Source organism: Dromaius novaehollandiae, chromosome 13, assembly GCF_036370855.1.
Source record: "Dromaius novaehollandiae isolate bDroNov1 chromosome 13, bDroNov1.hap1, whole genome shotgun sequence".
Taxonomy (NCBI): domain Eukaryota; kingdom Metazoa; phylum Chordata; class Aves; order Casuariiformes; family Dromaiidae; genus Dromaius; species Dromaius novaehollandiae.
Genome location: NC_088110.1, coordinates 23,070,156 through 23,084,024, shown reverse-complemented (window position 1 = coordinate 23,084,024; position 13,869 = coordinate 23,070,156). Strand labels below are relative to the sequence as shown.

At 40.9% G+C, this 13,869-nt stretch overlaps 1 protein-coding gene across 2 annotated transcripts in view; it reads right to left on the bottom strand.

The window, feature by feature from the left end:
* The window catches only part of BANP (BTG3 associated nuclear protein), a 182,049-nt gene that overhangs the window by 7,423 nt on the left and 160,757 nt on the right, over positions 1-13,869 (bottom strand). For both annotated transcript variants that reach the window (XM_064519782.1, XM_064519783.1), the window contains one exon: positions 3,460-3,603. In XM_064519782.1, the coding sequence (XP_064375852.1) occupies positions 3,460-3,603 (144 nt within the window). The remainder of the gene's footprint in view (positions 1-3,459; positions 3,604-13,869) is intronic.

Below are 13,869 nucleotides of genomic sequence, written 5' to 3'. Positions count from 1 at the left end.
GGGCTACCACATACAAAGACAGCAGCAAGTCCCTACAGGACAGAGCTGTTGTAGGGAGGAAAGGTAAAATTATCCATTTGCCCTGGTTTTGTACGGTTTCCCGCTGATGCAGGATGCTGACTAAACAACCTGCTGACCTTACCCGCTACGGTCCTCCTCTGCTCTCTGTAAAACAAGAACAGTGCTACCACCGTGTCTCCTGAGACACCGCCAGCTTCTCTCGTAGAAAAGTCTTCACAGAGGCCTCATTCTACTCACTCACCAAGCAAAACCAGTTGTCCATGCAAGAATGAGAAGTAAACACAATTGACCCTGACTTTGAAAGGAAGTCTCATTAAAGATGAAATTATCATGCATCAGTGGTCTGATGATGCTGTGAAAGGACAACCCTGCAGAAAATGGGATTTTTTTTTAAACAAAGGTGTTGGTTGGAGTAAGGAAAATAGATTATCAAACTCCATCTTTAGAACTGTGCACTGAATAGCATTTAAGAGCAGCTGCAAATACAGTCTTACTTGAAGCCCTGCTTCTTGCTCTTGGTCTAGCATTGATACTTGATAAACCGCAGAGAAACAAGGATGGAAACCTAACTAGCTTTTCCACCCTTAAGGTTTTACCATACAGTCACAACTTACTTATTCAATATAAATACTGGAAGGTTCAAAATCACAAGGCTCTGTTCCTAAATTAAGGTTTTGCTGTACAATTATTTCCGGGCATTTCTCTGCTTTGTTGCCAGTAACTGCAAAGACCTATGATATTTTTTCCTATTCAACTTTATAGGCAGTTTGGTATATTTTTGCATATACAATAAATTCATGCAAATATGAGGAATAATTCCAACATATTTCTAAATTTGATAGCAGCTGAGTCTTATAGTGACCAAAGGTGGATTTTTTTTCCCCTGGAAAAAACTTTCATCCAACATTCAGACCAGAAGTAGAAGACTGCTCAAAGGAATTAGAAGCACACTTTAGGTTTGCAATTAGCAAAGCACGTATTACTGTCTGCTTCAGCTGAACTCAGAGAAGGGGTTCATTTCAAACAACCTCACTTCTGCCTTCAGCTTTGTACGTGAGACTCCAACAGCCAAGGAGATGGCTTTCAAGATAAAAGATTAGAAAATCGGTGCCTTATTTTCAGACATTAAATAAATTCTCACTTGCAGCGCTTCAAATATGGAATTTATGTAGGCCACTGGATTCAATTCAGGTAGATAATAACGAACTCCACTTTAATAAGCTTTGATTGATAAATAGACTCAAAATCATTGAGAACATCTCAATACTATGACAAAGAACTATATAAGAACAGATATAAAGGTTGCTGTAGCCTCACTGACAGAGATACACATTTAAGACTTCTCCCTTTAGGCACAAGATCTTTCTAAGATGATGTAGGACTATTCTATAATTTTAGCCAAAAAAGCTATCGGGTTATCTGTATATCTCACAGCAATACAACTATTAAGTTGGTTTCTCCACTTCATTTACAAACTAAGGGTCTGTAGTTTTGTGTAAACGGAAGAAATATTTATGGCAAACTTATTTTTAGTGTTCTCTATTTTCCTTTTCATACTCTTCTTATTTCACATTCCTTTTGAGTTTCTCTTCAGCTTTGTATAAATCTCTGTGGTTAACCACAATATTAAAACCTAACACAGTGCAAAGCATCTCTGAAGAAAAAAGTAACTCCTTTGGTGGCTGCCAATGGTGTGGGAGGCCGATGCCTGTGTTTATACCCAAACTCTGTAACTTACTGCCTGTCAGATCTGATAGCCAAGACAGGAGGACAAAGGCACAAGAAACAGGGAAAAAAAACAGGAAAAGTTAAATTAGAGAAATATTCTGAGGCCTGGAGCGAGGAGAGCAGGATGTCAGGAGAGAAACACCTCTGAGTATCTGATGCCTTATTAATTGCACAGTACCAGCAGGGTAGTAGGCACTTAAGGATTTGTAACAAGTAAGGCACAATCCCTGTACTCCTGACGCTCTTACTGTCCAGCATATGATTACAAATGACTATGAATAAAGTACTGAGGAGGCCTGAGAAGACTGATGCAGAGAAAAACCTAGGGAAGAGGAAAAAAAGACGAGTAAGGGCTCACCTATACAGGAAAATTAGTGGGCAGAAAACCAGAATGTAATTTTACAGCACACCACAGTTCATTCACCGGGAGATTTACTCCTTTTTGGTAGGTAGCACGTATTTTATGAAAATCACTTTATAGCATCTAAATAAGGAGTCAGCATGGAACGGCTCAGGCCTGGACTAAGGCAACTAGGAGAGTTCAAAGCTCTCACCTCTCTCCCAGCACAGCCAGTGCAGACAGCGCTTCTGCAGTGTGTGATGCAGCTCCAACATTTGCTTGAGGCTGTATTTGCCCCGGGAGTAACTAATTTGCTCTAGCTTCACACATTGAACCGACCTGCAGACTAACTTTCCCATGGAAGAAGCACTGGGCACTTCAGTTCTGTGTCCAGAAGCTTTGCGCTGGATTCATTTGATCTCTTACGCAGTATTTTTTCCCAAGAGACCCACTATACAGATGTTTGCAGCCAGATTAGAATTTGGTATAAAACTGGATATGTACCAGGCAAAAACGTGCTCTGAGATTGTCTGCTGAGGTTACCATTACAAAAACTCATCCTGGCTAGCAAGTGATAACTTTTTTTTCCACTATCACTAGGCACCCTCTAAAAAGTAAATCCACTACAGTCTGGTTCATGGAAGAATATGGGACCATCTTCAGAAAAAAAACTCTGACAACTGTTTTAAGTCAGTGTTCTTGTGCTGTCATCAGTCACGGCTTCAAACTGACGAGAAACGTATGATTGGTCACTGGCATCAGGCAGCATTCAGCTGGGCTGAATTCACTCCAAATTCAACTACTTTTAAGCTTCCCCAAGTAACCCAAGAGTCTTCTACACTCAGATACACGAACATTCAAGCTGATTAAAAAAAAGAAAAAGGGTAATTCCTCCATCTTAACTGAGAGGATCAAGCATTCACTTACCATTGCTAACATTGCAACTCATGTGGGAACCCAGGCTGTTGACCAAAATTACTGGAAAACTGCTGCCAGAAAGGGAATAACATTTTAAAGAGAAACCTCAGTCTGAAAAATACTTTTTGGATAGATTCCAAGCAAGATTTTCTCCCTGTCCTTTCAACATGGTTCTCATCCTTCAAGGAGGCAGAAAAACAATGATGACCAAAATAGCTATTCTCTGGGGGTGTTGAGCAACAAGTTAGAAGCAGAAATAGTCAAAGACCATTTATACCTTTAGCAAAATGATATTTCTTATTATAGATGATGTTTTTATCATTCAGAGCCAGGATCATAGACTCATTGGGACTGCAGTATTTGTAGACAGACATATAGTTCCTCTGACAGACGTTTCAACCAATTTAAGTATGCTCAAATGGTGTAAAAAAAATAAATAAAAAGACACATACTTGATTAGTCGCAGAGTGGTCTGTCACGGGTGCCAGCTGCACATACTGGACTTGGATGTCACTCCCTTGGAGTGGGGATCCATCAACACCCCCTGACGCAGGCTCGGCAGACGCAACAGCTATCAGCTGAGCACCTTGCAACACCTGCAGGCAAAGCAAGGGAAAAGCATCTTGTAAATAACCATACTCAGAAATGCCTTATGGAACATCTAACTTTAAACAGATGCAAAACCAAAGCTGATAAAAAATACACAAGAAAACCTATCTATCAGTAACAGTGACTTTAAATCATGCGGGTTTCCAAGAGGTTGTGCTACACATATGGAAAGCTTCTCAACTAGCTGCTTGCTGCATTTCGCTTATGAGATCTGGATTCTTTCAACTCTTTACTGAAAGGGTTAATAAGCAACGTACCTGGAAACGTTTAACTCCCTCATGATGCCGTAACACAAACCAGTGCTGTACTCTACACGTATCAGTGCTAGCAAAGGAACAAATCATCCTTGAGGCCTAGGCTAAGTATGTCAGTTTTAATACTGATTTTTAACATTATAATAATACCATCTGTTAGTACATACAGAATGAGACTGTTCTAATAAGTAAGAACAGTTAGCACACTAATTCCCCCATCTGATCACTACGAGTGTTTTCTTTGAGCGCATCTAATTCCCTCTAGCCTCCGTGCGGGTTATACCAGTAATCCGAGGAGAAGCAGGACTTGTATGCTTAAAAGGCCCGGTGGGAGTCAAAATGGAGCACTGCTGTTTCTATATACATTAGCTGTTAACTCAAAACTCACTGAGGCTAAATGAAAATTGCTCTGTTTATTCTCGCGGGCCTCCAGACCAGCCCGTGCAGCACTGTGCGACCCGGCTGCTCCTGCGAGCACACGAGAGCACGTGCCGCAGCAGACCTACCCCTCGCTGGACTCGCGAGGAAGACCTAAGCAATCCCGTATAATCTGCTGGTTAGGACAAAGCAGAAGCTTTGCAACCAGTGACCACAACACTGATCTGGAGGAGGCTGGTTTAGAACTTCTGCTTGATCTTATGATAGCAGAAAAAAGAGAAAGAAAAGAAAAAAAAAAAGAAAAAAGGACATTGGCTTCACTTTTTTGTCATTCTTGGATCCTCACATTCAAGCACAGAGGATAGAATAAAAGCCCTGGTGGAAAATCAGATTGTTTTTTGTTTAGTCTTGCTTGTTTAGGTATGCTGCCACCTCCTTACAAGGAAATGCTGAAAGACGTTTCAAAAGATTTATGAATCTTTTAATATGTTCTTCAAATCATTATGGAAAAGTTTTTTGGTGAACTGTTTACATCTAGAAATACTGGTTTTCAGAAGTATCTAACAGTTATTGCCCTAGTGATAAATGAAGCCTTGCTAGCTGTTGAAAACGCTAACTGATGAGGGATTCATAATTTTGTGAGCAATTACTGCAAAGACGGTGGGTTAGGCTAAGTGTGCGATAACATCAACAGCACAGAACGACGACACTCAATAACGCTTTTCACTGTTACACATACGCAGACACAGAGCCAAGATGCTCATTCTCACAGCCAGAGGCATTCAACTTCTGACAATTTATCAGTAGTGTAACAATGATGTTTCTATTGTATACGAAGGCACAGATTTAATAGTTAGTGCTAATTAATGTTTACGATCATTGACTCTTTACACATCATCCTTCTGACTGGTTAAGATTACAGGTCCATTACTGGCTTCAAGCAACCAAGAAGCAGTTAATCCATCTATAAAAGCGCTCACTTAAGTGTTCTTGCGATCAGGCTAATCTTAATTGACTTCTCGAAAGGGGGAGCATAAATCAGACTAAAATACATGTATGTAAACAATGACAGCTCCCTAATCTCATTTTTTAAATTCGGCTCAAATATACACAGTCAGTTTTAGTTTCTATATGCTGTGAACGCTGTATTTTTTAAAAAACTATGGTATTTGAACCACACCAACCAAAAGATGTCTTTCAAATGAAAGAAAGAGAACAAAGAACAAGAATAGCATTCTTAACAGAAGTTTTTCTTAACAAAGTATGATTTCTCAGCTGATGTGCAGGTGGGTGGCCATGAAGGAGTGGGCAGACCAGAGTTTCTCCAGGGAGTGTGGGAGGCAAAAAGGTGACCTCTATAAACGACCTTTGGGGTGGTGTCAGGGTTTTATAGGGATCTTGGGTGTTCTGAGATGCAGTCCGCAAACGGCCAAAGGATGCTACGTTTTGTTTGTAGAGGAGCAAGCGAAACCCTCTCTTTCTACACTATTTATCCTGGAACTATAGGACACAAATGTCGGAACGACGCCGCAGACTCTCCTCTTCACTATCTGCAGGTCTTAAATAGGTTTCGTCTCAACAGTTATTTCCGAACTACAAACCTCAGAACTGCTGGGGTGACTGAACTAGCCCGTTATTCTTGTAATTAAGCCGTTTTACAACAACGAAGCGTAAAACTTGTGAGACTGCCAGCTTCCCTGCTTTAGGGAAGGCTCACCATTGCCCTCCTGCAGCTTTGCGCTTTAAAACAGCTCCCGTTCATGGCACATACTCTGGAGGAGACAAAATAACTCTTCTGCCTGTTATTTTATATTAAGTATACTAAATTCCTACTGATAACCTACCTTTGCCATCCTACCTGCAAAAAAAGGCAATATTTGCATAAAATACTTATTGCTGTCGAATTACACTTTCTGTATTGCTTTATGCAAATGGTTATGTGCTTTTCAAACTGTATCTCTCTGCTGGATAAACTATTTGTAATTAAGCTTTCATTCACAAAGAAACTGGAAGCATTTTTGTAGGATATGATGGTGCAGCTCAGCTAGTTTCCCTAGAGTCAGAGCGGGTACCAAGCCAAGGTCAGCAAGGGATGACAAAGCCCAGCATTTATAAATTTCAGCTCATTAGGTCACAGATCCCTCGCTGCTGCTCCTTTCCCCCAGCTAGCCAGATTAAACCAACTCGGTTAAGCCGAAACGTGCTCCAGCCACCATTCCAGCCCAGAGTGGAGATAGCTACACGCATTGCTCTTGGCCTCCAGTTCTGCAGTTTGGAAAAACACACAGATAAATTGGAGACACAAGACCTCAAAAACAATAAATTTGCAACCAGCGTAGTTTTTCCTTCGTTGTCTCCTCTTTGTGCAGACACCGAAAGGATGACAGGCTGCAGTTTTCAATAACGGAAGGTGAGCTGACAGAGCAAGACAGATTAATTTCCACTAGTATTATGCCAAAATATTTGGGTTTTGTAAACCAGGAGATTGGCTCTAAATTGGATGTTACATCGATATGTTTATAGAAAGAGCTTAGAAGCTGTATCCTGAGTACTTTCTCTACCTTTTCTCTACCAATTGCCTGCTTCATTTTTTTTACAGAACATCAGGCTTAGAAACCCGAGCTTGCTTTTAGGAACCAGCGAAGAAAGCAGCCCAGCAACAGAGCTGCGTAGCATGTACGGTGCAAATACAGAGCAGAAACGCAGTCTAAAGGGCTTTCACTGTCTGACTCACATAAACAAATCGGCTACTGGAGACATACTACATGTTTACTTTGGGGTTTAGGGAAAAATCATTCTTGCACCAACACATGAATTACAGAAAGCAAGCATGTAAGATGCCACAAAAAGGCCATTTTTCAAAACTAAGAACCATTTCACTTCTTTAGGCTTCTCTTCATCCATCTGTACACCATGCCCAGTCTACTTACGCTATGTTTATGCCACTTCAAAAAAAGAAAACAAAAAATCAGTGTGGACTTTGAAAACTGAAAGCAGAACAATCTAATGCTGAGAAAGACTCCTTAGTGTTCTCCACCTAACAGGCAGTGACACCAGCAGTTGTCTTAGATTTCCTTAAATACTGCCTAGCTTGTTACCGGGGCATAACTGGCCATATAAACTAGCCACTGAGCAAACGAGAGAATGCAAGCAAAAATAGGGCAAAAATCCCACCCTTAAATTAAACCATCTGACTGAGTTTTAATGAAGAAACGGGCAACAAGTTCATCTTAATGTCTGCAGTTTGCAGACTGCGCTCTTAGCAAAGCGACTGTTACCCATTTCTGCTGGAACTGCTGTTCCGCTTCTGAAATCGAGACACAAGCGAATGACAGTGAAAGTGGAAAATTCTCATCTTGACCCATCTTTTTTGTTGAAAGGGATTTGGAAGTAAAGCTGTTTCTGTAGTCATGATGGCCTAGTACATTGTGTTTTATCTGTTGAGCCAAAGCGAGGATCAATCCAACTCCAGTCTCAGCCTGGAACACTTGATCCCGCTCCATATGCCTGAACACCTCTGTGTCAAACGTGACAAGATGACCTACAGCACACTAAAGATATCACTTAACTAATCACACTGTGCTCGAAAGATAACACAATTTATCAAGAATCTCAAGCTTATCCAGATAGGAAAATGCAACCGAACTGACACTAAAAACAGCAATAAATTACATTTTCTCTAGGTTCTACTGGAGACTGAGACAAATTTATTATATTTCTGTCTGAGCTTAAAAATACGCTAGAAGTTTGTTATGCTGAAGAACCATATTCACACTTTCTAATTGTGACAAACAGCACTACTGATCAACCTTTTGTTCAGAAAAAGCCTAACTCAGGCCAACGGAGCGAGCGGCAGGTTTTGTTATAGTCTTTGCAGTCTGCATCTGCCTGCAGAGGGGTGGCGAACACGAAAGGCGCAGGGGACCGACGGCGTCGGGGAAGCCCACCCGGGCCGGGCCGGTGCAGCTGCACGTCTCCTGGCTGGCTGCTCCCTTGGCCTCCAGACCACTCCTTTACTTCTGTAATCCTTATCTGCCATCGACCTTAAAATAAAGGAATTGTACCAAAAAAAAATAATCAATCTGCCCTTTTCTTCCCAATTTCACCAGGCCTCTCTGACATCCTGCTTCAGCTCGCTCAAGCCACAAGCAGAGTTCAAGTCAATGTTCAAATAAGAACAGTTCTACAAACAACTGACTTAAAAATTAACAAGCAGACAAAAAAGAAAAGAAAGGGTTTTGTAAACTAATTCAGGAGCATATTTAAAAAAGAAAGTACATATTTGGTCATCTACTGTGGCCTAATGTTCACGGTAAAATGTTTTTTGTCTTGACAGTGACAAGGTCTTTAGCCGCGGCAGAGCTGCAGCACACTCTTTACATGACATGATTGCACAATTATTTCCACTGTAAATGTAAGCAATCCACAGCTGGAAACAGAGTAGCGTGCTGATTTTTTCAGTTCTCTCGGCTTGCAGCTATAGTCACGGATACATGTTTTTCCTCAAATAGAAAACCTAGGGAAAAATATTTATCACGAGAAAGAAGAATCAGAATACTTAAGGGAAATACCTGTAAGTAGACAATGAATATGGGATTTCTTAATACATTCTTACCTAACACTGGATGAATTCTTGCCAATGAATTTCTACAACTGAATTCTTCCCTTTAAAATGTTTAGATTTAATTATGGTAAAATTTAAAAAGATTGACATGTTCAGCTCTACAAAGTCAAGCTCCAAACTGATGTATCACATATGTACAGGTTCTTACCCAGGGCTTAACCAGGCTCCATCCTTGTAGCATATCACTTGCTGAAACTAAAATTCTTGGATTCTGCCTTCTTAATGGACTTGAATCTCCGCAAACTTTTTTTCTGCTGGCACAACCCTTAACATCCTCAGCCTAGCTGCCTCAAAGATTACCACATCACATGGCGACCACGAGCTCCCTGGTGAACAGCATTTGCCTAAACTAAAAATGAAGCACAAAAAAGCAGTGATTCCCTCCCTGCCTATTCCCACCACCCTTTGGAATAAGAAAACATTCCCAACCAATTTCAGAAAGAAATATAAATGCATTCCTATTAGTTTTGATTTTTAAATGGTCCTACAAATGCCAGAAAGAAAAGTATTCTGCTTGGATTTTTAAAATGAAGTGTGAACCCTTGGCATCGCTTTTGAGTACAGGACCACAGTCTCTTTGACCAAACATTTATTTTTCTTAAAACTCCATGGCTTTCAATGAGCGATATAGAAGCAGACAGATTAGATAAAACGAGCTATGAGACAAACAGACCCCTCCTACCCCCTCAAAGCATACACTGCCTATCTGCCCGCGTTCTCCCTCTCTCTTTACAGTAGCATGAATATACTCAAGGGCTCCCTCATCAGAATTTAATAGGTGCACTTCTCCCACTGTCCTGAATCTCAGCCTTCCTGTCTCCTTTTTTTTTGCCTTCCTTACACCTTTTTTTTCCTCCCCTCTCTCACGCTCTCTTCCAAGTTTTGATGATGAGGGACAAGCGAGATATCGATCCTGCTGGCCTTGGAGATCTATTTTTGGTCCTGTCTTCAGGGAGATGTTTGCCACATAAAAGCTCATAATAATAAAATTAGTAATAATAATGAAAACCAGCTACATTCTCCGCTTCTCTCCTTTCCATCTAAAAACCATTTTAGCCCACAACTAATAGTTCCCATTTAACATTCAACTGCCAAGCCAGAAAGAAAAAAAAAAAAAACAAAAGAAAAAACCCAAAGAAGATTAAAAAGTAATAGGTTTTCCTTCAGTTTCTTACAAAATCATTCAAGCATAGTTTCCAATCATGGTTTGATTCATATCACATCCTCGGCTGATTTTTGCTTATCACTGAAAATTGTTCTTCTAGACACCCATAACTTCTCTCTGGACCCCAACCTTCAGAAAAGGTAATTGTTTTGGGATAGCTGAAGCCTGTTTACACAAAAAAGACCCATTTCTCAGTCTGGTTCTTGCCAGAACGAACCTCCTAAAACACATTTTTGCTACTGCTGTTGTGTGCTTCGTTTTTTTTTCTTTATTATTTTTATTAATCTAGGCAAGCATATATGTTTGCCTATGTATAAAAAGTTCAAATCTAAGACACACGGGGATTTTGGTGTCTTTTTTCCATCATTTCTTCCCATTTCTACTGCTGGACTGCAATAAAATATGACGTTTCTTTGAAAAATGAGACCCTGAATCACCGAAAGGATGGTTGTTTACAGAACATCGACATCTAAGACTCCTGCAGTGCTTACGGTCCGCAAACAACCATTTTGACAAACGTCACCCAAAAAGGAGTCGTGCATAGGAAAAAGGAAAGATCTCAGTGACATGCTCTAATTAAAACATTTGATAAATGGACAGTTTGGGCCCGAAGGCAGAAAAGACGGTTATTACCGGTTTAGATGATTCCTGAAAACTGAGTTTAAGAAATATCTGCCTGTTATCCTCACACACGTTCACCACCGACAGCAAACCCACACTGATGCACTCGCAGCAACACATGCAGGTCCTTCAAACATTAAGTAGCAGTGCTGGTAAATGTGTTCGCTTAAAGAACTGCCTTTAACTCTTTCTTTTTAGTCCTAACATTTTCTTCACTGAGCCTTAAGACTAAAAACATCCACTACATGCAGTGCTGACAAAAACCGGTTCGTTTAGTCGATTTACAGGCTTCTGCAGGAGTGCACCTGGGGCAACCGCACTCTATCTAGCTGTAGACTCATAGTTTTATTTCTTATTATCAGAAATAAATGTGTTCCTCGAAAACATCAGAGGTTTAGGGCGCTCGAGGTCTCGGCGCCTGCGGCATTTCCTAAGGAGTCCAGCACAGATGATGCAGGAGGCCAAGCGAATTCCTCAGCTCCGCTCGGACCGACCGGCTCCGATTCCTCCCGTCACGGGAGCAACGCGCTCGGCGGCTCGACACGAGGCAGAGCACGGCGGCAAACGAGGCCAGCGTGGAGGACCCCGAGCCTGAAGGCAAGCTGCTAACCTGGTCTACTTCACATCCTTTCCTCATCAGGCCATCGGTTCAATTTAACTGAGGTCAGCTGTATTGAGAAGCCCTTATCTGATGGTGGCTGGTCCAAAGTTATTTGGGTGATTTCACAGTCCAATTCCCATAAAACTAGCCTTACAGTATCAACATCGCGAAAAGGCGTGGCAGCAAGAGACAGGCTGCCCTAACCTGGTCTCGAAGCAGCAGCCGTCTTCGCGCTGTGATGACGCGGTATTAATTGAAAACCATGGTAACACTTGCACTGCCTTTATCTCTTCCATATGTCCCCAGAGTAAGGACGCGTATAGCCTCATCACGCGTTATCTCTCCAGTGAAAGGAACTCGTGCTGAACCTGCAATTCTTCAAAACAGCTGACCATATGGACCGGGGATCGCTACGTATCACTGCATACTATCTCCGCTGTACTTAAAATTAAACAATGAATACTTCGATGGAATTACAAGAAATTTTGACAGTTTTAAGGACTAAGTTTTATCTTCCAAACTTTTAAAGATAATGACAGCAATAAAATCCTGCAAGTTCCTCTCGCAGTGAGATAAGGAACACAGATGACCCACGGTGTCACAGAGAGCATCTGCAGCTTTTCTCCTTCAATAACCAGTGACGAGAAACATATGGAGGTGGAGTAACCACGTGGCAGATAACGCTCGCCCTCCGGGGTGTTTATGGGCAAGCACTGTTGGAGCAGAAGCCTCTAAACACAAGGCCTCCGCTCTTTTTAAGGTGTATTTTTACGGTTGGTCTATGTGTGATTTTGAACTGCTAAGTCACACACAGATGCAAGAAAAAGCCAAAATATATCTCACATTTTCTCCAAAATAATTACATATTATAACTTATTTTTCACATTGAACTTGCTCTAATTACCACCCACGATAACTGGCATCGTTGTTGCACATTACACGCCGGAATATGTCACCCAACAACGTGTTTCACACCCAGCTGTCAGAGGATTTCCAGCAGTTCACAACTCCTGATACTTCACCGCTGCACAGGGCTGATCGCTGCCTAGTTTGGCATGATTAGCATCAACCAAAGACCCTTCCACAAAGCAACCTTCACCAAAACCACCGCTGCTTTTGAAGTATGGCATCTCGATAGAGGACGTACCACCTTTACTGCAAACACATCAATGGAGGGACCAGCACAGAGCATCTAGCGTACTGCCTCTGCTTCTAACGCTTCTCTCTTCCTCGCAGGGAAGGTTTGGGAGACAAGCGAGTATGTTTTATCCCACCAAGCAGGCCACCAAAGCTTCAACAATATTACTATTAGAATTTGTGTTCTTAGAAAAAAACACATTACTTTTCATCTGGCTTTATTAAAAGGCAGGTCGAGTCAATCATATCTAGTAATCTAGGTCAGAGTGTGAAAATGACCTGCAACTTTCATTACTGTGCTTTTAATTAACTGTCATTTACATACCACTAATTATACATTTTCTCTCATATCTTTGATTAAAATACTAAATAGCATTAACCGAAGGTATTTGTGGGAAAACGCTACAAAATACAAGATGGAAGGCTTACAATTAGTTTCTGCAATATATCAGCCAGATTATTTTGATTAAATTTAACACTGACTACAATCATTTGCTATAGGGCTACATTTTTACATGATCAGAACAGCATGTTGGAAGTAGAAATAAAGCATATTGTCAGTCAAGCTCACAAAAAATAAGTAATAGCCATTTTTAATAAAGTAACGCTGACTTACATGAAGTATGCTAACATCCTTTAATTCTTTACTAATTACGTTCTAAACATTTCCTTTAAACTGGGCATATTTATTGAATTAAAAGTGCACCCACCAAAACGGTCTCTGCCTAGATGGGCCACGTCAAAACATAAAAGTGACTGATGCGAAAGAAAAGATTCAGCAATGAAGCAAGTCCATTTTCCGCTTGAGCAAGATACCAGGTGTGGACGAGGCTGTGCAAAGAAGAAAATGGGGAGGAAAAAGGGGGGGGGGGGGGGTCTGAAAGACCCAACGGTAACGAAGTGACTGCCAAAGTTAGAGTCCTTGAATCAAATATCCTATTTGCACTTCACATCTCCCAAAATCAAGCCGCTCTACTCAGCTGCCCTCAAATATTGTAGCGCTGCACAGCGTTTCACAGGAAATAACACTGCAAACACTTCATAATATTAAAGTAACATATTGAGATATTAAACGGAATATATTTCCTTTAAATAAAGGGTATATTTGACCTAAAAGAACTGGAAACTGCTCTTAAAGATTAGGATATCATTCTGAGGTTAATGACATAGTTCATAAAAAGCCTTACTTAGAATTACTCCTTACTCCGACAACTAAATTTGCTATTTATTTCCTACATAAAATATGCCAATACAAAAATAAATTTAGCATATATAGGTCTAATATATAACTGCTCAGAGAGAGGAACTCTCCCCGCTGTGTATTTCTAAGTGTGCTGAACTGAACTGTGCAAAATGTGACCTTAAATCTGTCAAAACTTCATTAACTTACACCCCCACAGAGCCATATAACTGAGAACTCCTCCTTTAAATTCCCCAAACAAAAAGCCATGAAAACAGGATCTGACTTCAGTT